Below are 21474 nucleotides of genomic sequence, written 5' to 3'. Positions count from 1 at the left end.
AGGCAGGAGGATTCTGAGTTATAGATTAGACTCTGAATCAAAAGCAAAAACCCAAAAAAACTCTCAAAAACCTCCAGAAACGTAAGACTCTCCCCCTGTCTTCCCACACTTGACAACCCCCCTCTCCACCTTCCTTTAAGAAAAAGCACAGGGTGTTGCCTGTAATCCCAGCAAGAGATAGGGACAGATCTATTGTTCAGGGTCTTAGTTCAAAGCTAGTCTCAGCTACAGGGAGATTAAAATAAAACCATGGACAAGCTGGTAGGGTAAGGAGCTGGCTTAGTGGTGCAGTGCCTGCCTAGCACAGCCTAGGCCCAATTTCACACACAAGAAAAGGAAAAGTCACCAGGAGGTTCGGGTCTGAGACTTTCTCTTCCTGCCTCCTGTCCCATTCCCAGAGGGCAAACTGAAGGGCAGGATGCTTCTCTGGATGCAGACAGGACCATAGCAAGTGGCCCGCTTCTCCTGCAGAACACTGCTTTGGGCGCAGGGGGTTTATTTTGTAGTGTATTTAATACAAAATGGCAACAGTCGCTGTGCAGTTGTAACAAAATTAGCCACAGGGTGTCTAGAGAAATATACAGAGGCAGCAAGGCTGGAGCAGAGCCAGGCAACCATAGGACCTGTGCCTGCTGCCCAGTCAGCTGCAGAAGGTCACATGAGCAGGCCCCGTGCTGCATGACAGAGTGATGCAGACAGGCTCAGGTACACCAGGGAACTGATCATCTGTGTTGTCTGGTCTGGACTGTGGACTCTGCCCTTCACGGGTCTGCCACATAGGCATTCTGGAGCTGTCTAGCTCTTGGAGAAACAGCTAAGAAGGACATGGCTTTTGCCTTTTCCTCAAGAAAAGAGACCACAAGTATCTGACAACTGAAAGAGGCAATGCCTCTGTTACACTTGAGCAGAAAGGGCTCCCTGGCAGAGGCGTGCCACGAAAAGGAGTTGGGTACCTGTCAGATGGTACCCAGAAGGTGAGGTTATCCCATTCAGAAGTAGAAAGCAACGGCACAGACACTGTCGCCCTCCCCACAAGCCCCAGAAAAGCCAAAGTCCTTTGAGCAGTCATTTTAGGCTTTCCTGACAGACTGCCCAGCACGGCTGGAGAATCCGACAGGGCAGAGGGCTGGCAAAGAAGGGCAGCTGAGCAGCAGAACTTCCTTAGACAGGTCAGAGGGCTGTCCCGTCTCTGCTTCCAAAGAAAGGCTTCTCGGTGCTGGGGCTAGGGGCGATGGGCCGCGGGGCTAGCGGAAGTCTGCATTGAAAGCTCTGCCGATGATCAGCCGCCTCACCTCACTGGTCCCAGCTCCGATCTCGTACAGTTTGGCATCTCGAAGAAAGCGGCCCATGGGGAAGTCATTGATGTAGCCATTTCCACCTGTGAAGCAGATGTGGGGAGAGAGACGTCGGAACTGAAGGCAGGGGGTGACGTGAGGAAGCAAACAGATCCTTCAGAACCGTCAAGGACTGGCTCCTTCCCATGTAACCTCTGCCGCCCTGCGATGCCCTCCCCGCTTCCCCTCCCAGTCTCTCTTTGCCAGGGACTGAGCCTGGGCCTCATACTCTCTAGGCAAATGCTCAACCGCTGAGTTATAACCCCAGTTCATATTTTCAATATCTCTAGGTTATTTTTATATCTAATACAACATAAGTACCATTTAAACTATTGTTATATTGGAATGCTTAGGGAACATCAGGACAAGAAAAGGGGTCTATGTGCAGTTCAGGTACAGTTTTTCTTTTCTTTTACGGTTATTTAATTTGAGTACATGTGTGTGTATGCACATGTGCCCTGGCATACATGTAGAGGTCAGAGGACAGTGTGTGTGGCGTGTCAGTTTTCTCCTTTCACCATGTGGGTCCTGAGGGCCAAACTTGGCTGCCAGGCTCGGTAGCCGACTCCTCAACCCAAGGACCCATCGTGCTGGTCCTTTATCCAGTGTGGCAAAATCCCAAGATACAGATGTAATTCTCTTTTCTGAACATTTCCTTCTTTCCTCCCTCCCTCCTTCTTTCCTTCCTTCCTTCTGTTTCCTTTTTGAGATAGGGTCTGCCATATCCTAGGTTGGCCTACAACTCACTATATATCCAAAGACGACCTGAACTTCTGACTCTCTTACCTCTAACTTCCTGAGTTCTGGGATTAATTTGTAATCTGGTTAATACAGTTCTGGGCTGTGGGCTTTATGTATGCTTGGGGATACCACACTGAGCTACTGCCCAGGTTGGTCAAGAAGTTACTATGTAGCCCAGGCTGGTCTCAAGCTCACTGCAATCCTCCTGCTTCAGTTCCCCAGGTGCTGGGATACAGGTATGCACTACCATGCCCAGCCTTTTCCTAATATCTTTGGTCTATTGATTGAACCAATAAGCACCCCAAGATATACAGGCTGTGCTGGAGGTCTGATTAAACAGAAGCAAGGCTATCAAGGGAACCTTGTTGGGGTCAGGAAGGCACAGTAGGGCTGGCCTAGAAAGTCTCCCAGATGCCCAGGACCCAGACAAAGAGTAAAATCTGGGGCTGGGGTTGTAAAGTGTCCCCCTAGCACACCCAAAGTTCTGGCTGGATTCAATCCCCTGGATTCAAAGCATTATATAAAGAGGTGTGTTCCCAGTCCTCAGGGGGTAGATGCAGAGGATCACAAGTTCTAAGTCATCCTTAGCTATACCATAAACTCACATACGTGAGACTCTGCTTTAAAGAAAATGCAGGGGGAAAAAAAAGTCCGGGCAGTAGTGGCACACACTGTTAACCCCAGCGCTCTGGGAGGCAAAGGCAGTCAAATTTCTGTGAGCTCAAGGCCAGCCTGGTCTATAGAGTGAGTTCCTTAGGACAACCAGGGCTACACAGAGAGCCCTGTCCCCACCCCTCACCCCCCCAATTGCAGATTCAGTGGCTGACATGAGCAGGAGAGGTGGGATTCAAACCTAAGCCTGAACCCTTCACCACTAGCCAACAATGAGGCTTCTCTCTCTGGTGCCCTTATGCCAGGCAGGGGAGATAAGGGCAGCTTGTAGCCTCTTCCCCACCCTTTCCGAGACAGGGTTTCTCCGTGTCACCCTGGCTGTCCTGGAACTCACTTTGTAGACCAGGCTGGTCTCGAACTCAGAAATCTGCCTGCCTCTGCCTCCCAAGTGCTGGGATTAAAGGCCTGTGTCACTACTGCCTGGCTATTTTTCTCTTTCATATATGCTCATATGTGTATACATCATATGATATATGCCTGGTATAAGGTCACCAGGAAAGAGAAGCCTTGGGTGGAGCAGCCACGTTCATTGTTGGCTAGTGGTGAAGGGTACAGGCTTAGGTTCGAATCCCACTTCTCCTGCTCATGTCAGCCACTGAGTCTGCAATTATATATATTTTACTATAATGATTTTACGTATATGGATGTTTTGCCAGCATGTTTGACTGTGTACCACATTCATGTCTGGTGCTCTCAGAGGACATGAAGAGGGTGTTGGTTCCCATAGAACTTCAGTGACAGATGGTTGTGAACTGCCAGGTGGGTGCTGGGAATAGAACGTGGGTCCTCTAGAAGAACAACCAGTGTTCTTAACCACTGAGCTGTGTCTCCAGGACCTACCCAACCCCCCCCCCCTTTAAAATAATAAACATCCATTTATTTATTGACTCTTAGGAAAGTGTCCCTTTCCTCTTCACAGTGGGCAGATAACCTAAAGGTGTCAGCGTGGGTGTGGCTGGCTTAAACAGGGTGAGGAGTAGAGAGGGAGCCCAGGAATCGAGCTGGGAGCCACTCACCTAGACACTGAATGCCGTCCAGGGCTACCTGTGTGGCACACTCGGCTGCATACAGAATCACACCGGCACAGTCCTGTGGAAGGAGGTTCTTTCTGCTCAGCAGGGTCCTGACGAGCCCACTGACGCCCACCCCAGGAGACCTACCACCCCACCTCTTCTTCCCGAAGAGTCGCCCTCACCTTGGGAGTGATGTGGCCCTCGTCGCAGGCTTTGGCGACATTGTAGACGTACTGTCGACTTGCCATGAGGCGGGTGTACATGTCGGCCATCTTTCCCTGCATCAGCTAGCACAAGAGGAGCCAACAGGTCAACATACTGGGACATTCTAATTGTCAAAAGCGGGTCAGCGGCAAGGCCAGCCTGGCAGCCGGGGATGAGGGACAATAGGACAAAGAAGAGACGGGACCCGCTTAGGACCACGGAGCTGCCTCTCGTGTGGCTAGCTTCTCACAGCCTCCTCCAGCCAGAAAGCTCCTGTTCTCCTAAGCCCCAGTGTGCTGCATGCCTTACCTTCCAGCCTTCCAGTGCTGGGTTCATTCATCCCCAATAGGACGTGATGGACCTTCAGAGCCAGGCTGAATGGGAAAGCAGCTGTGTTCTGTGACCTCAGGCTCATTTTGTAAGAGGAGGACAACAGCTATCCCACAGTGCTCGACAACCTCCTCAACCCAACGGAAAACCTTAACCCCGCAGAAGTAGACATTTCAGCAACTACTTCACTTACCTGGAATTGGCCGATCTTCTGGCCAAAGGCTTCCCTCACATGCAAGTAAGGAATGGTGTGGTCCAGGACAGCCTGCATGATCCTGCCAGAAAGGAGGAAGCCTATGGAGTCGTGTTGTGGGTTGAGGTGGGAGGTAAGGGACTGAAATCCCAGAGAAAGGTAAAGGGACCTGAGGGATGCCTCCCTCTCAGCCACAGCACCGCCTGCCCAGCTCCTGTGCGCCTTTCTCTGAGATCAAGGTGTGGTGGGCAGTGGGCAGCTGTCAGAGTCTGGGCCTCTGGTTTCACAAGCACAGCCCTGCCATCTGTCACCTCTGTCCCCTCATGCCATCTGTCACCTCACACCATTTCCCTTCTGGGTAAAGAAATTAAATGTAGGCAGAGATTCTCTAGGACAGAGGCTAGAGCATGAAGTACCTTTCCTGTGTCTTCGCTGGATACCAGGGCGAAGCTGCTAACCTTACAAGGGCTGGCGATCTCAGGTAACCCTCAGCCTCATGCTGGTGAAGTGTTGTGCTTACCCGGGAGGCCTGCAGCCCCTTTACACTTACCCAAGGGGCCCGCCCGCCAGCACCAGGCGCTCTAGGTCCAGCCCGCTCATCAATACGTAGACACCCTTACTCTCTTGGCTCAGGACGTTAGCGGCTGCAGGGATAAATGCAAGTCAGAGAAGACTGTTCATAGCCTCTTTACTTGGATAAAAGGTACTATGTCACATAAGGCACAAAAGTGAGTCACTCAACCTTCAACTAGGGTTTCAAGGGAGAGGAAAAGATGAACTTTGCCACTTCCAGGCGGAAGTGGAGCTTTAGGACACCCCCACCCCCACCACACACACACACACACACACACACACACACACACACACACACACACACACACACACAGCATCCACAACACTACAGAGCCCCAAGCTGTTAGATCTTTCCTTTCTTGTCCTGGACCCCTAGGATGAGACAGAAGAAAAGCTGATTGGTTTAGAAGTCACCCTGCCCCTCTTGGCTTCTTTTTACACCTGATGTCCTACTAACATAGAAATCAGAGAACTCGGTGCCTGAGGCTGTCTGCAGGGTCACCTCTCGATGACGTCCATGAAGCGCCTTTGTCGATGAGTCAGGGTGTTGGTGACAGAAGCTACTGAGCACCCACTCCCTCTAATAAGGACTTGGGAGGGGTGGGCAGAGCATTGGGTGTGGAAGCCTGTCGGCCTACCTGGTGGATGGATTTTTTTCCTCTTTACAAAGATGAGTTTGCATGGTCTCCCTTTCTAGAGACCCCTGCATACAGCACACTCTTTCAGGATGGTTTATGGCTGATGCACAAAGCAGTCCTAATTGATGGCCAGATCCTCACCCTCGGCTCTCCAACAGAGCTACATGGTGTCACGTTTACAGATAGAGCACAGGGAGAAACTATTCCTGCCAAATCAAATTACCTTTCCTTCATCGAGTCTGGCTTCTGTCAATTTATTCAGATGGGCTTTTAGCATCATTACTGGGTGTAATTCAGAGCGGTAGGAAATGCCCTGCTGTAGGCTGGTGTGTGCAGAAGGCCTGGCTCTTGCTGCAGCAGAGTTGCAAGGTGGGGGTTTGGGACGTGACTGGATTGTGAAGGCTGACCTGCTCAATGGATTCACCTGATGATGGAGTCATAATTTGATGGCATCAGCGGAGACAACAGAAATGTTCAGGGGAAGAACCTCCAGGGAAAACTGGCCACTCCGTGAGAGTCTACAGGGACTCTGGCCTCTTCTGTCACTGCTATTTGACCTCCACAAGATAAGCAGTTCTCCCTCGCCCCTTTCCCCTCATTCTCTGTCTCACCATAGGTACAGAAGCAATGGTGCCAAAGGACCATAGGCTTGACACCTGAAACCATGGGTCAAAATAAGTTCTCTGCCTTTAACTTATTTTCGTCGGGTTATATATGACTGTCAGGCTAGCACGTGGGTTGTGCAGTCAGTGCACAGGAAGTCTGAGGGATGCCAGTAGATGGGGCTATGCAAGGTATGGTACCCACAGAAGAACCCCATCGTAGGCAGGCAAGCCAACAGCAGCAGGGTCTGTGGCCAGGACAGACAGCTAGCTGTTCAGCAGCTGCAGGCCCACCGTCCAGCTGCGTATCACAGGACAGATGATGACAGCAAACCTCTGTAAGGGTGCGGTGGGTTTTCCCAACTTGCAAAGGAGTCAGGGCAGGCAGGGACTACCTTATTCCCTGGACACTTACCAGGAACCTTGCAGTCTTCAAAGACCAGCTCGCAGGTGTTGGAGCCCCTCATACCCAGCTTGTCAAGCTTCTTGGAGGTACTAAAGCCAGGCATACCCTTGACAGGAAACCAAAGGAGGCCCTGGTTAGACTTGCCCCACGGGAGGCAGGGCTCATAACAGGAAAGCTCGCTTTACCTACAAATGTGGCTACCTGCCTGGCATGCCAGCATCTTACTCCAGAGATCCTTCATATTCATTCATTCTCATATTCTCTCTCTCTCTCTCTCTCTCTCTCTCTCTCTCTCTCTCTCTCTGCATAACTCCAGTCTTCACACCAATCAACCTTGTTCCTAACTCCTCTGCCACGAAGCCTGTTTCTCCCTGGTCTTCAGGGGAGCGGTTTTCTCAATGAACAGTCCCCAGGTCTCCCCACTCTCCCAGGGATATCACTCTGAAGATATTCTCATAGCCCATGCCAACCTGCCCCTCGTTCTTTTCCCCACCTGTCTCTAAAGGAACCCGGACCCCAACCACCTACATGCTCTGACCTAGACGACTCAGATACATTGTTGCCAACTGCCCGGAAGGCACGGACATGCTGCTCTGTTACCTCCAGGCCTTTCCAGTCCCAACCTTAGTTAGCTACCCCCCACCCCTCATGGAGTGTGCTGCCAACCTTGGCACCGTATACTTAAACTCTCCAGTATCCCCCTGCAGTGGACCCCCAAGCTTCAGTGGCACCTGCTTTCTGTCTTCATCATCATTAGAGGCAGATGGCGTGGAGCCAACACCTGCTCGCTAAAGTTATATAGTTTAAACTTTTCCAGGGTGGGGCACATGCCTTTAATCCCAGCACTTGGGAGGTAGGGGCAGACGGACCTCTGTTAGCTCAGGGGAAGCCTAGTCTATATAATGAGTTCTAGGCCAGCCAGGGCTATATAATGAGACCCCGTGTTAAAAAAAAAATTGAAAACAAAACAGCAACAACAAAAAAAATCTTCCTGATTTTCTTCTCTCTATACTGAAAACTTTGCTCTTTCTTACTGTTATTCTTCGAGGCAGAGTCTTGCTAGATAGATAGCTTTGGATCTCACTGCACAGACCAGGCTGGTCTCAGGCTAGCCCAGCCTGCCTGCCAAGTGCTGCTCGGATCACAAATCATGTCACCCGTGCGGCTGGGTTTGTTTATAACAAAACTAAACCCCAAATGGAACCCTCGAGTTTTAATCTAACTCCTGATGTGTCTTGTCTTGTCCTTACTATCAGAGGTCTGGAGGTCTCATTCACATTCCCACCCATGCCTCAGCCTCCCCCGCAGTTCCTGCTCCTGGCTTCTTTTCCATTTCCCTCTTCCTCAACTCTGTGGACAGTTTTACTGTCTTCAAACTTGACCCAGCTTCTCTGGCTACCTTCTTCAGTCTCTGCTTACCCACTAGCTCCTGGGGGCGGAGCGCTGAACACAGATATTAATCTTAGTTACCTCTGTCACTTCGGTTAGAGGCGGAGTCTCTCTGGGCCACACCCACCACCCTCACCTTCTCCACAATGAAGGCTGTGATGCCCCGCGAAGCTGGCACAGCGGTCAAATCTGTCTTGGCATAGACGACTAGGATATCAGCATCAGGGCCATTGGTGATCCAGAACTTGTTGCCGTTCAGTACATAGTGATCTCCTAAGGGCAGGGCAGGAATTGGCTGTTTGCCAAGTCTCTCTTGTCCTGCCTCGGCCAGTCAGTCCACAGAACTGCTGCCGCCCCGCGGGGAGCCAGCAGCGGAGCCCAGCAGAGGCCACTCCCGACTGCTACTCCCTTACACTGAGTTTGTTTTTCTGCCTTTTCCAGATGCCCCGTGGCCTTACCTTTCTTTTCTGCTTTTAGCTTCATGGAGACAACATCAGAGCCAGCATTGGGTTCACTCATGGCCAGGGCTCCGATGAACTCACCACTGATGAGCTACAAGGAAACCCAAACCCGTACTGTTAGGACTGGGACGTGTCCTGCAGTAGCTCCAGGGGCCTCTTCCTGCTCACGTCCAAAATATCAGTCCCCCACCCCCACCCCAGCAAATGGAGCTTCTGCAAGGCCTCTCTTCTACTCTTGCTTCCACCACTTTATGCCAGTGCCTGGGATTGTCTCCAAGGTCTCACGCATGCTAAGCAAGGAATTTACCATTGAGCCCCCCCTATGGTCTTTATATTTTAAATATATTTGTTCTCTGTGTGTATGTGTACACATAGGCTACTCTGTGTGTATATGTGTGTGTCTATCAGAGGACACTTCGTGGGAGTTGGTTCTTTCTCTGTCATGTGTATCAAACTCAGCTCATCCAGCTTGGTGAGGCAGGCACATTTATTTACCCACTAAGCCATCTCACTGGCTCCTACTTGTTTTTTGAGATAGGGTCTTGCCAAATCCTCCAGCTTCTGCCTCCAAAGCAGTTGAAACTCCACATATGTCACAAGTCACCACATTGATGGCTGAAGGTTTCTTTCTTTCCTTCTTTCTTTTGTTTATTTTTCAAGACAGGGTTTCTTCTGTGTGGCCCTGGCTGTCCTAGAGTTCACTCTGTAGACTGGGCTGGTATAAACTCAGAAATCTACCTGCTTCTGCCTCCTGAGTGCTGGCATTAAAGGTGTGCACCTTTAATTTCTTAAAGTCTTCGTCAAATGTCAATTATCCAACTCACAAGTTAAGCTCTGCCCTTGTTTCATTTCTTTTCTTTTCTTTTCTGTACGTTGCATATTTGTATGTGCACATGTATGTGGAGGCTAAGGGTCAGTATTATCTTCCTCTATTGCTTTCCATCTTACTTATTTCACCTGCATGTATGTCTGTGTACCAGATGTGTGCAGTGCTTAAAGTGACCAGAGGGGATTAGACTATGGGGGAGGGAGCCACCATGTATGTGCGAGGCATTGAACTTGGGTCCTCTGGGAAGAGCAGTCAATGTTCTTACCCAAAGAGCCATCTCTCCAGCCCTTTGTGCATTCAGATTTTTTGACTTAAGTATTTTATGGCAGTATCAGTCCCTTTTCTAGTTATATTTCGTTTATTTATGGCAGCAAGTCAAGAATGAGGACGTGCATGGCTCCCACCAAGGGGAGAGCTTGTGAAATGGTGGCCGTGTTGAGTCCACATGTGTGAGCGCATCCCTGTCTCCTCACCTTGGGAAGGTATTTCTCTTTTTGTGCCTCATTCCCATTGCGAACAATCTGGTTGACGCAGAGGTTGGAGTGAGCACCGTAGCTGAGCCCCACTGCTCCTGAAGCCCGGGATATCTCTTCCATCACCAACACATGTTCTAGGTAGCCCAGGCCAGAGCCACCATACTGAACTGGGAGTGGGACAGTGTGGGAAGCAGAAAGGCAGCCAGGTTACATTGGAACACAGACAGGAATCTTACACTAATTGGCAGAAAAGAAACATCCTGGAATCTATTGCGAGTCCCCCTGGCAAGGGGAGGCTGTTGCCAGGGTCTCTGCTTAGGTCACACAGCTGCCCGTGGGTGAACTCTAGGTCAGAAGACCATCGTCTCAAACACTGGCTTTATCCCAGGCATCTTCTGTGAGTACAAGCAAAAACCTGAGCACCCACTCTTGTAGAAGACACAGAAGGCAGAAGCAGATGGATGAAGGAAGAAGGCAAGGGAACACAGAGGGGCGGGTGGGAAGGGGGCTGTGCCCAGAGCACCAAAAATTCAGTTACAGACTGCATGTGCAGAGGCCTCAAAAAGATGAGACTTTTAACAAGACTAATCGTGTTTTTTACTTACCTGTGTGTGGATTTATGCCAAGTGTATGGGTGCCCTCAGAGACCTGAAGAGAACCAATCCTCTTGGATCCCTAGAGCAGCAAGCAGTTCTTAACCTGTGGGTTATGACCCCTTTGGCAAACCTCCATCTTGAAAAATATTTACATTACGATTCATAACAGTAGCCAAACCACAGTTACGAAGTAGCAACAAAGATAATTTTATGGTTGAGGGTCACCACAGCATGAGGAACTGCACTACGGGGGGGGGGGGTTGCAGCATTAGGAAGGTTGAGAGCCACTGCCCTAGAGGTAAAGTTATAGTGGTTGTGACTCACCCAAGGTGAACAGCAAGGACTGAACTTGGGTCCTCTGGAGGACCAGGAAGCACCCACTCTTAACGATTAAGCCATCTCTCTGGCCCAAAGGTGAGATTTCATGGCATAGCTTTGGGGACAAAGTGGAACTGATACATATAGATGTAGCATACATACACAGGCATGTACTCAGGAATGCATAAACACACATGTGTGTGCACACACACAAACATATATACAGGATACACATACATAAAAATAAAAAGCCAAAAAAAAAAGAAAGAAAGAAAGAAAGAAAGAAAGAAAGAAAGAAAGAAAGAAAGAAAAAGGTTTTCAGGGCAGGCACAGCAGCACACACCTGTAACCCCAGACTTTGGGAGGCTGAGGTGGGAAGATCATGAGTTTAATGGTATCTTTGACTACGTAGCAAACCCAGAGTAGGCCTGGGCTATCTGAGGCCCTACTTCAAAAATTAAGAAGGAAAGGAAACATCAAAAAAAGAAATTGAGAAAGAGAAAGTATGTTTTCTTTGACAGCTGTCCCAAGAAAATCCCCCGGTCCCTCAGCTAGCTGCCTGTGTCCGGAGCCCGTAACCAAGCTCCTCTGTCTGGCACTACAGGCCGGGAACGCACAGCCGCAGCTCCCGGAAGGGAAGCTGGAGAGCAGAGCTCCTGTCTGGCTTTCAAAGCTTGTCCTTCAGGTGAGGCCATCAAGTCTTACCTGGCTACAGGGTGACTTCAAGGGCAATGGAGTGAGGCCCAGTCTCAAGATAAAATAATAGGAAAAGGGTGGGAGCATAGAGAGGGTTAAGACTAGTCTGGCCTAAGCAAGGCCTTAGGTTCGATCCCCAGTACAAACAATAACCCTGGCTTTCTTTTCTTTTCTTTTTTTCTTTTCTCTTATTCTTTCCTCCCTCCCTCTCTCCCTTTCTTCTCTCTCTCTCTCTCCCTCCCTCCCTCTTTCTTTTCTTTTCTTTTTCTCTTTTCTTTTCTTTTTTTTTTTGTTTTTGAGACAAGGTTTCTCTGTGTAGCCCTGGCTGTCCTAGAACTCACTCTATAGACTAGGCTGGCCTCATATCTGGTAGCCTCTGCCTCCCGAGTGCTGGGATTAAAGGCGTGTGTCACCACCACCATCCTGCTCCTGGCTTTCTTTTTAAAGTCTCCACTTGAAAGGCTGTTATCAGGTTTCTTTCCTGGTTTTTAAGCGCTGGGGATCAAACCCAGGGCTTCAACCACACATACATCCACAAGCTACACTCTGACCTCAGATTCCTTTCTTCACTTTTTTCTTTCTTTCTTCCACTTTTCTTCTAAAACTTTTGTTCTTCCTGCCTTACGTCTGAGGACTGGGATTTCAGGCACCACTTTGCACCATGTTGGGGACACCTGAACATTCTAGCAAATGACCTACATCCTCAATCTCTCCCTCAGGGTCTCACGCGCTTCAGATGGCCTCGAACCTACGTCCTTTGTACCTCTCTCCTCCAGATGCCAGTGTTACAGATGTTTATCACACAACACAACCTAGCCTCAGCCCACTGATTTTAAACTGCTTCTTTGTTCCATTTAATATATTCTAAATCAGAAACACATTATGTTGGATGGGATCATAAACCCTCAAAGCAAAAGTTAATCTTGTTTGGGGGTTCCCAGCAGGCCCTCCCCCCAGAGTCCCTCACATTGACATGGCTTAAATGAATCCTTATACTCATGTAACTTCCCAAGGCCAACTCAAACCCCAGGACCTACGGACTCCAGGAGGATACAAGGTGAACTACACAGACACCAGTCATACCATCACCTGCATCTCTGGTTTCCAGACTCATCCCAGTTACCAAACCCAGTCATATCTCTTACATAAAACGCCAGTATAATTTATACACACCTGCCCACATCCTCTAAACCCCCTATATATCATTCACTATTATAAACAGTAAATGTTTTATACAAAGAGTTGCTAGCTTATTTTCTCTTAACATTTTTTAGATTTACGTTATTTTGTGCCTATGAGTGCTTGCCTGCATGCAGGTATGTGTAAGCCTGTACCCTTGCTTGTCAGATCTCCTGGAACTGGAGTTGGTGGATGGCTGTGAACCACCACGTGGGTGCTGGAAACTGAAGGTGGGTCCTCTGCAAGAGCAATAAGTACCCTTCACCCACTGAGCCATCTCTCCAGCCACACCGCCACAACTGCTTTTTTGACCCAGGGTCTTAGCTCTATTGTCTAGGTTAGCTTTGGTCCCCACTCTCCCTGCCTTATCCTTCCAAGTATGGTATTAGAAGCAATTGTTCTTTATTGTGTAGGAAAGAATAAAAGGACAAAAAAATGAATTGTTTTGCTCTCATGCCTCAGGACTGTGGCTGAATGAGGCGGCCAGCAGCTCAAGCACTGGTGCGGCAACCCAGGCAGGGTCTTTTTTCTAGAAGGCACAGAACAGAACACACCAGCTCCCTGCCTTTCCCCACCTCAAACAAGTCATAGCACCCACAGAGGATATTGGGCAGGCTCAAGAGTCTATTAAAACACATCATGTGACCACATATCCAAGGACCCAGACCTCCTTCTTAGTCCCATTTCTGACCCCCAAATGACCTGTGGGGACAAACTGTAAGCAGAGGACCTAGGCCATCCCTCAGGGACATGCCTTTTCTGGTTCCTGTCTTCAAGCCACAAGTTCAGTAGAGCTTAGGAATCACTGAGAGAAAACTGATCTACTAAGGCAGTTGTTTGACTTAGAATGTTCTAAATCCCCCTAAGACATATAGGGGAGTCTGGAGAGCATGCAGATTCCACAGGAAGCAGAGAGTCTGAGAGACCCTGCCCTTGGCCATCACTAAGGATGTAACAATGTCTGCTCTTACTGGTTCGAGGGTGAGGAAGCTCTTTGGGAATGATTTTTCCCTTCTCTTCCTGTTTAATTTCTCTGTGTGTATGTATATGAGTATATGTGTATGCATGTTGTATGATGTATGTGCACATGTGTATGTAAATGCAAACACTTGTGTGCAGCATGGGAGCTGGGGAAAGATACTGGGTACCTTTTCCTCAGTCTCTACCCCCTTCCTTTTGAGGTAGGGTCTCTCACTGAACCTGGAACTTATGTTTTTTTGGCTAGACTCATAGCCAGTGAGCCCTAGCAAGCACCCTGTCCCGGCCCCGCTCAGTGCTGGGATTACAGGCGTCAGGTGGAACAGGCCTGGCTTTTACATGGTGCTGAGATCTGAGCTCTAGCCTCATGCTTACACAGCAAGCTCAGCTCGAGCCTTCTCTCCAGCCCCTTGTTTTTGTTTTTCTGAGTCAGGGTCTCACTCTGTGGCTTAGGCTGGCCTGAAACTTACTGTACAGCACAGGCTGGCCTTGAACTCAGTGCAATCCTCCTGTTTCAGCCCCCCTGAGTGTTGCTGGGATTACAGGACTGTACCACCAGTCCCACTTCCCTTCTTGTCTATTTTGGCTACAGAGAGAGTTCTCTTTAGGGAAAGAAGCCAAACTCACCGGGGGCTGTGATGCCCAGAACGCCCAGGCTCCCCAGCTGTTTCCAGAACTCCTGCCAACAGAACAGTGGGGTGGGTTATGAGAAGGCAGTTAGTCACTTGTGGCCAGAACAAGACCGAGCCATTCAGAGAAAGCAGCTATACTCTTGTTAGCGAGGCCCTGTCCCCAGAAGACTGTAGCCATCTTTCTAACAAAAGAGCATTGCAGGCAGGCGAGTCCCAGAGGCCTCCATTCCCACAGGCACCCTTGCAACTCACTCTCAGGTTCTTGAACTCGTTGCTTTGATCAATCTCTTGGGCCTTGGGGGCCAGGTTCTCTTGAAGAAACTTAGATATAGTATGACGAAGCTAGAGGGAGAGAGATAGAGACCACTGAAACCAAGACATGATGGCTACTGAGAGCAATAATGCCCCTGTGGTTGAAACGGCATATTCTGGGAGCTAGGCCACAGGTACTGTCACCACACAGCATCAGGTTGAGGCCTAGGGGCCCCTCTAAATTATGCTTCCTTAGAGGTGACTGTGCAGGCAAGTGCTGTCAACTTGATACAAGCTAGAGTCACCAGACAGGAGGAGCCTCAACAAGAAAATATTTCCTTAAGATGGGGTTGTATACTGTAGGGAATTTTCTTAATTAGTGATCAGTAGGGGAGGGCCCAGTCTATTGTGGGTGGGGCTAGCCTAGGTGGGGAGTAGTCTTGGGTTCTATAGGAAAGCAGACTGAGCAAGCCACGAGGAGCAACCCAGTAAGCAGCACCCTTCCATGGCCTCTGCATCAGCTCCTGCCTCCAGGTTCCTGCCCTGACTTTGTCAAGATGGAACTGTAAGCCAAATAAACCCTTTTGTCCCCAACTTGCTTTTGGTCATGGTGTTCATCATAGCAATGGTAACTCTAACTAAGACATTGTTGGCTCTTCTTTCTTAAGATTCTTGGTTTAGACATCTTGCAAATGATTAAGACATTATCATTTTATCAATCTTTTTTTTTTTAAAGATTTATTTATTTATTATATGTAAGTATACTGTAGCTGTCTTCAGACACACCAGAAGAGGGAGTCAAATCTCGTTGCGGATGGTTGTGAGCCACCATGTGGTTGCTGGGATTTGAACTCCGGACCTTCGGAAGAGCAGTCGGGTGCTCTTACCCACTGAGCCATCTCACCAGCCCTCATTTTATCAATCTTAAGATTGAGTTTTGCACAAGCCGAACTTGAACCCATGTATCCCAATCCCTCAATTATTAAAGATGATTTTTTTTTTTTTTTTTTTGTTTTTTGAGACAGGGTTTCTCTGTGTAGCCCTGGCTGTCCTGGAACTCAGAAATTCACCTGCCTCTGCCTCCCAAGTGCTGGGATTAAAGGCATGTGCCACAACGCCCGGCTAAAGATGATTTTTAAAATGCAGCCCTATATAAAATTACTCTGTGACTTCCTGCGGTACCCAGAGTAACACAGAAGCCCCTAAGCCAGCCCACATGGGCTGTCCCCCAGATTTCCACTGTGTCTTTCTGGTACCCACTCGCTGCTCTCCTGGGGTCTCCCCTTCAATTCTGCACTTGTGTCAATATCCTGAGACTTTGGCTAACAGAGACTCTCAATGGGACTAGGCATTCTCCTGGCAGGAACATTAGATACCTAGGCCTGAGCAATAGAGTCTCAGGTCTGAAGCCTGAGGCCTCTATTTCTGTGTTTACTTTGTGTGTGTATGGGGGGTTCCACTGAGTATACATGGAGGTCGCCTTTTGGGAGTCGGCTCTCTCTTGCTACCATATGGGTCCTAGAATCAAACTCAGGTCAGTGGATTTAGCGGCAAGTGCCGTCGGCCCCTGGCACATTTTGAAGAGGTTCAGCAATATGATGAGACTACAGGAGAATGACAGTCCCAATCACTTCCCACAGCCTTGAAGTGACACCAGCTCCTTCCGGCAGCCAGAGCTCCGGGTAGCTCCACTCGTAACCACACCCTTCCTTTTCTTACCTTTCCGTTGGTTAAAAGAACACAACTTAATATTTAACTTCTTCCCATTCGAAGCCATGCCATTAAGGCCTTCTTACTGAACTGCTATGTAAGAACATCACAGAAAGGGTGGATGAGGTAGCTCAGCGGGTTAAGTGCTCACCTCATAAGCCTGAAGACCTCGGTTTGGTTCTCCCTGAACCCTGGTAAAGGTGGAAGGAGGAGACAGACAGACAAAGTTGTCCTCTGACCTCCACACAGACACTCAGATTCATACAACAATAATAGAGATGAAAAAAATCTGTTAAAATAAAGAATGCTCTAAAAGCTAGTTATAGTAGCACACAGGCAGGTGGATTCTGTGAGTCCAGTCGGGTCTACATAGTGAGATACTGTCTCAGAAATAGAGAGAGACAGACAGAGACAGAGAGAGACAGAGAGAGACAGAGACAGAGACAGAGAGAGACAGAGAGAGCACATTATTGGAGGGAACTATTCAAAGCCCATGGAAAAGTCCGTACGCAGCCTAACACCATGTACAACGAATGTACACAAATGGTGTGTGTTTCGGGGGAGGGTACATTATAAAACTGGATCTAGGGGTTCACTATGTAATCCCAGCACTCAAGAAGCTGGACAGGAAGATTGCTAAAACGTCCAGGCCAGCCTGGCCACCCAGCAACATCCTGTCTCAAAAAATACCTACTATACATGAAGGCAATCTTCTTTAAAGTATTCAGGTTAAAGCATTGAAACGACATTGATTTAGAAGGGAAAGTGAGAGGGTGGACAAAGGTAAGTGGGTAAGAGCACGTGCTAGCTGGCTTTATATTGATGTGATACAAGCTAGGGCCATGGGAGAGGGAGCATCAATTGAGAAACACCTCCATAAGAGCCAGCTGTAACTTGTATTTTTCTTAATAAGTGATTTAATTAGGGCACTTTCTTTTGAAAAGAGTTATTTATTTATTTTATGTATATGAGTACACTGTAGCTGTCTTCAGACACAACAGAAGAGGGCATCAGTTCCCATTATAGTTGGTTGTGAGCCAACACATGGTTACTGGGAATTGAACTCGTGACCGCTGAAAGTGCAGCCAGTGCTCTTAGCAGCTGAACTGTCTCTCCAGGCTCTAGGGCACTTTATTAATTAGTGATGGATGGGGGAGGGCACAGCCCATTGCTCGGGGGTGGGGGTGGGATGGGGGGTGGTTGGTGGCAACATCCATGGCCTGGTGGTCCTGGCTTTTGTGAGAAAACAGGCTGAGCAAGCCATGAGGAACAAGCCAGTAAGCAGTAGAACCCTTCCATGGCCTCTGCATCAGCTCCTGCCTACAGGTTCCAGCCCTGTTTCAATTCCTTCCTGACTTCCTACAATGATGGACTAAGATGTGGAACTGTAAGTCAAACAAATCCTTCCCTCCTCATGTTGCTTTTGGTCATGGTGTTTTGTCAACGCAATTGTAATTCTAACTAGGACAGAAATTGGTACCAGGAGAGGTGTATGATAGACTTAACCAAGTTGTTTTGGGGAGGATTGTGGAAGGGCTCTGGAACTTTGAACTAGAAGTCATTGAGTTTTCAAAGCTTGGCGAGCTCTTCTGTGGGAGATAAAATTGTTGAGAGAAATGCAGAGGATGGAGTCCTGGCTTGTGAGGTTCTAGAAGGAAGTTTGAGAGTCACTCGAAGACTCTACTGGGGCCATTTCATATTTGGAGTTAAGAATTTATGGTCCTGATTAGCTAGGGCTGAAAAATCAGCTCTAACAAAAGACCAGAACCACTAAATTGAAACCTTTGCTTTGACAGGATAATTGATGCTGGACCTGAGAAATGAGTGTTGTTTGGGAAGAGACCAGCATCACTGAGGTGAAATCTTCTGGGAGGTGTTTCCTCAGCGCACAGGAGCTGTGCTACAGAGACAGCCAAGGCTGCACTGTGCTGGCAGCTGAACTTGATCAAGCATAAGTCTTCCAGGTGCTGCTGGTTGTAAAGGTATGAATGAATCATGGAGTGCAGCTGAGACTTGGCACTGACAGAAGCCAAGAGAGGCAGGCTCTTGGTGAAGGGTCATGGATTACATTTAAGCTCCAGGATTAAATGGGTCATGCAGAGAAGCTGAAGTTTGGCACCACGAAGAGGGCCCAGGAGAGGCTACTGATGGAAGTCCAGCTCAGCTGCAGCAGAGACCCCAGCATTTTGGAGATATCCAGTACCACGGGAGGGCTACCAAGAACAGCAGCAGCAGCAGCAAGTGGCGCTTACCAGAGCTTAGAAGACAAGCTGTGTGTGCTGCAGAGAGCAGAGCTGGAGAAGTGACCCAAGCCCCTTAGAGGAGCCCAGAAGGTCATGAGTAAATCGCAGCTATTGGACATTGAGTTATTTACTCTGTTGGGGTGTGGTTTTGACTTGATTGTGACTGTGCTCTGGTTCTTCACTCTTGAAGTAGGAAAGTGTTTAACTTATTTTGATTTTACAAGTGTCCACACTTAAGGGACTTTAAACTTTTTTTGTTTGTTTGTTTTTGTTTTTCAATACAGGGTTTCTCTGTGTAGCCCTGGCTGTCCTGGAACTCACTCTGTAGACCAGGCTGGCCTCAAACTCAGAAATCCGCCTGCCTCTGCCTCCCGAGTGCTGGGATTAAAGGCCTGCGCCACCACGCCTGGCTCAAAAGTGGATATTTTTTAAAAAAAAATTTTTTTTACTGTGTTTGTATTTGTAAGGCTGTGGTACTTTTTAAGTTTGTAAAAAGGAAAGGCTGTGACTCAACAGCCTTAACAGTTTGTGTCAGATTGACAAGGGGTCAGCTGTTCTGGCTAGGTTCATGTCAATGTAACAGGAGCGAGAGTCATTGGAGAGGAAGGAGCCTCAACTGAGAAAGTGCCTCCATAAGATTGTCTCTAGAAAAATCTGTAGGGCATCTTCTTAATTAGTAATGGACTGGAGAGGGCACAGCCCATTGTGGGTGGTGCCATCCCTGGGCTGTTGGCCCTGGGTTCTATAAGTAAGCAGGCCGAGCAAGCCCTCGAAGCAAACTAGCAAATGGCACTCTTCCATGGCCTCTGTTTGAGTTTCTGCCTCCAGGTTCCTGCCCTGTTTGAGTTCTTGGCCTAATTTCTTTAATGTTGGACAAAGATGTGGATGTGTAAGCTAAAGAAATCCTTTCCTCCCCAGGTTGCTTTTGAGCATGGTGTTTTATCACAACAATGATAAGCCTACCTAAGACGTGCTGCCCTGCCTAAGACGCGCTGCGCCTGCCTAATGTGCTGGTTTTGCTGATGAGATGACCTAGGTTCAACCCTCATGGAGGTTCACAACCACCCCTGCCTTCAATTCCAGGAGCAGGACACCCTATTCTAACCTCTGCAGGCACCAGGCAGGCACTGTGTACACATACATACATTCTGGCAAAACATTCGTACACAGAAAATAAGTAAATCTAAAAATAAGTTTAAAAGCTTAGTGAGTTAACCAACAAACATCTAATTTCTTTATTAATATTGGATAATACAGGGCCAAAAAATGATACTCCATATGAACTTGAAAGTTTCAGATGCTTAAATATACTACTGTGGGAAAGTTACATTCTGAAAGCAGGTTTGCCCCAAAGATCTGAATGTAATCATTTCCCAGGGTACAGAGACAGCGACAGCTCAGGAGACAGACAACAGGCTGGTGGGATAACCAGCTGGAACCTTAGAATTCCAGATTCCAGAAGATGCCTGGGGGGCTCCACTCCCTTCCTCCACTAAGGTTAACATTCAGAGCAACACTTGCCCTTGGTAGCATCTGACACACTGTGTGTGAAGCCATCACTCCTTAGCAATTTCTTAGGCAATCTACAGCAGTTGCTTCATATATATATATATATATATATATATATATATATATACACACACACACACATACATATACCTATATCTATATAGATATAGTATATAGATATATAGATATAGGCAGGATCCAAGGCATCCCTGGAAATTATTCATTGGTTGTGATTAGAGAAGAGTTAAACCATAAGAGTAGGTTAACCAAGCTCTTTTTTCAGCTTTGTGCATTAAGCCTTGAAGAGGGAAAGAAAACAAACTTAAGATGGCATTTCAGAATTCTTTAAAGTCTTCCATTGAAGAAGTAAATTGCCCTGGTAGCTATGGGTCATGTGTAACTTCAACCATAAATGGAGAACCATAGCTTACAAGCCAGGTATGGTGGCCATGCCTTTAATCCCATCACTCTTGAGGCAAAAGCAAGACTTCACTAGTAGAGTTCAAGTACTAGTTCAATGCCTTCCAGGCCACGCAGAGCTCTACATACTGAGACCCCAGGGAAGGGGAAAGATATGGAGAGAGAACAGGTTGGAGTGTACGTGAACTCACATTCATGAGAGCCACTAGAAGTAGGGCCAACCAATCTGCCCACACAAACACCACCAGTCTTCCAGGTTTGGTCCTTACTCTTCAAAGCTAGGAATCCCCATCTTGCTGTCTGCCTCAAATATTAGTAGGGAGAGGGTGCGCTTTTCCTCTCCCTAGCTTCTAGGAAACGCTTGCAAGGCCTGGCAGGCACAAGTCACTTGGGTAAGACCTGGGACATGAGGTCCTGGGGCCAGCCTTCCTACCTGCTTCTGCTCTTCGTTTAGCCCGTTGATATCATCGTCCACAGGCAATATCGAGTGGGCCCGCCGCGGGACAGCGAGGGGCGATGGTGATGGCCGCAGTCTCCAACTGGAAACTTGCCGTCCCAGCAGCCGGATTGCAGTCGCCATCTCTGCCGTGCACCAGGAGCTTGGGCTGGTATAGCTTACGCTCCACCAATCCTAGCTTCACCGCTTTGTCCAATCAGGGAGGGGGTGGGGCTTCAGTAGCCAATCGTTCTCGGAAGCCAGCCGAAGGCCTTGCTGCCCTTGCAACCATGCAAGCCAATCAGCCGAGAGGCGGTAGCCAGCCCTGGCTCCTGTGCTCTCTACCTCGCGTACAAGTTTCTTAAGTGTCTTTCTTGCATACAAGAATATAGTAGTATCTCGTGTTAAGATTGTAATCTTGAACGGCACGAGACTATCTTTGTGAGAAAGCGAGTACTCCAACACAGATGCCTGCCTAATGTGGAGGAATAAACTGTCCAAACAGATCTGGACGTGCGAAGGTCTGTTAAAGAATCTTTTTTTCCTGGAGTCCCCACTGACTTAAAACAGCAAAATTCGCTTTATTATGTAATAAGTTTTGGTTCCTCCTTAAGCGAAAGAGGTTGCCCGGGATTCTCTGCCCT

At 48.3% G+C, this 21474-nt stretch overlaps 1 protein-coding gene across 1 annotated transcript; it reads right to left on the bottom strand.

Annotated features, from left to right (window-relative positions):
• Positions 1–479: 479 nt before the first annotated feature.
• On the bottom strand, positions 480–21007 carry Ivd (isovaleryl-CoA dehydrogenase). Its single transcript, XM_021193373.2, has 12 exons — positions 20828–21007; positions 14513–14602; positions 14256–14307; positions 9859–10028; positions 8554–8647; positions 8232–8368; positions 6716–6812; positions 5038–5131; positions 4488–4569; positions 3943–4047; positions 3764–3836; positions 480–1378 (listed from the first exon to the last, which is right to left on the bottom strand). Exons 1-12 carry the CDS (start codon positions 20972–20974, stop codon positions 1245–1247), a joined length of 1275 nt encoding a protein of 424 aa, XP_021049032.1. The 5' UTR covers positions 20975–21007; the 3' UTR covers positions 480–1244.
• Positions 21008–21474: the final 467 nt, after the last annotated feature.

The sequence above is a fragment of the Mus pahari genome, chromosome 3 (genome assembly GCF_900095145.1).
Source record: "Mus pahari chromosome 3, PAHARI_EIJ_v1.1, whole genome shotgun sequence".
In the NCBI taxonomy this organism is placed as follows: Eukaryota; Metazoa; Chordata; class Mammalia; order Rodentia; family Muridae; genus Mus; species Mus pahari.
Note: the sequence above shows the minus strand (reverse complement) of the source record. Positions and strands in the feature narration are given on the sequence as shown.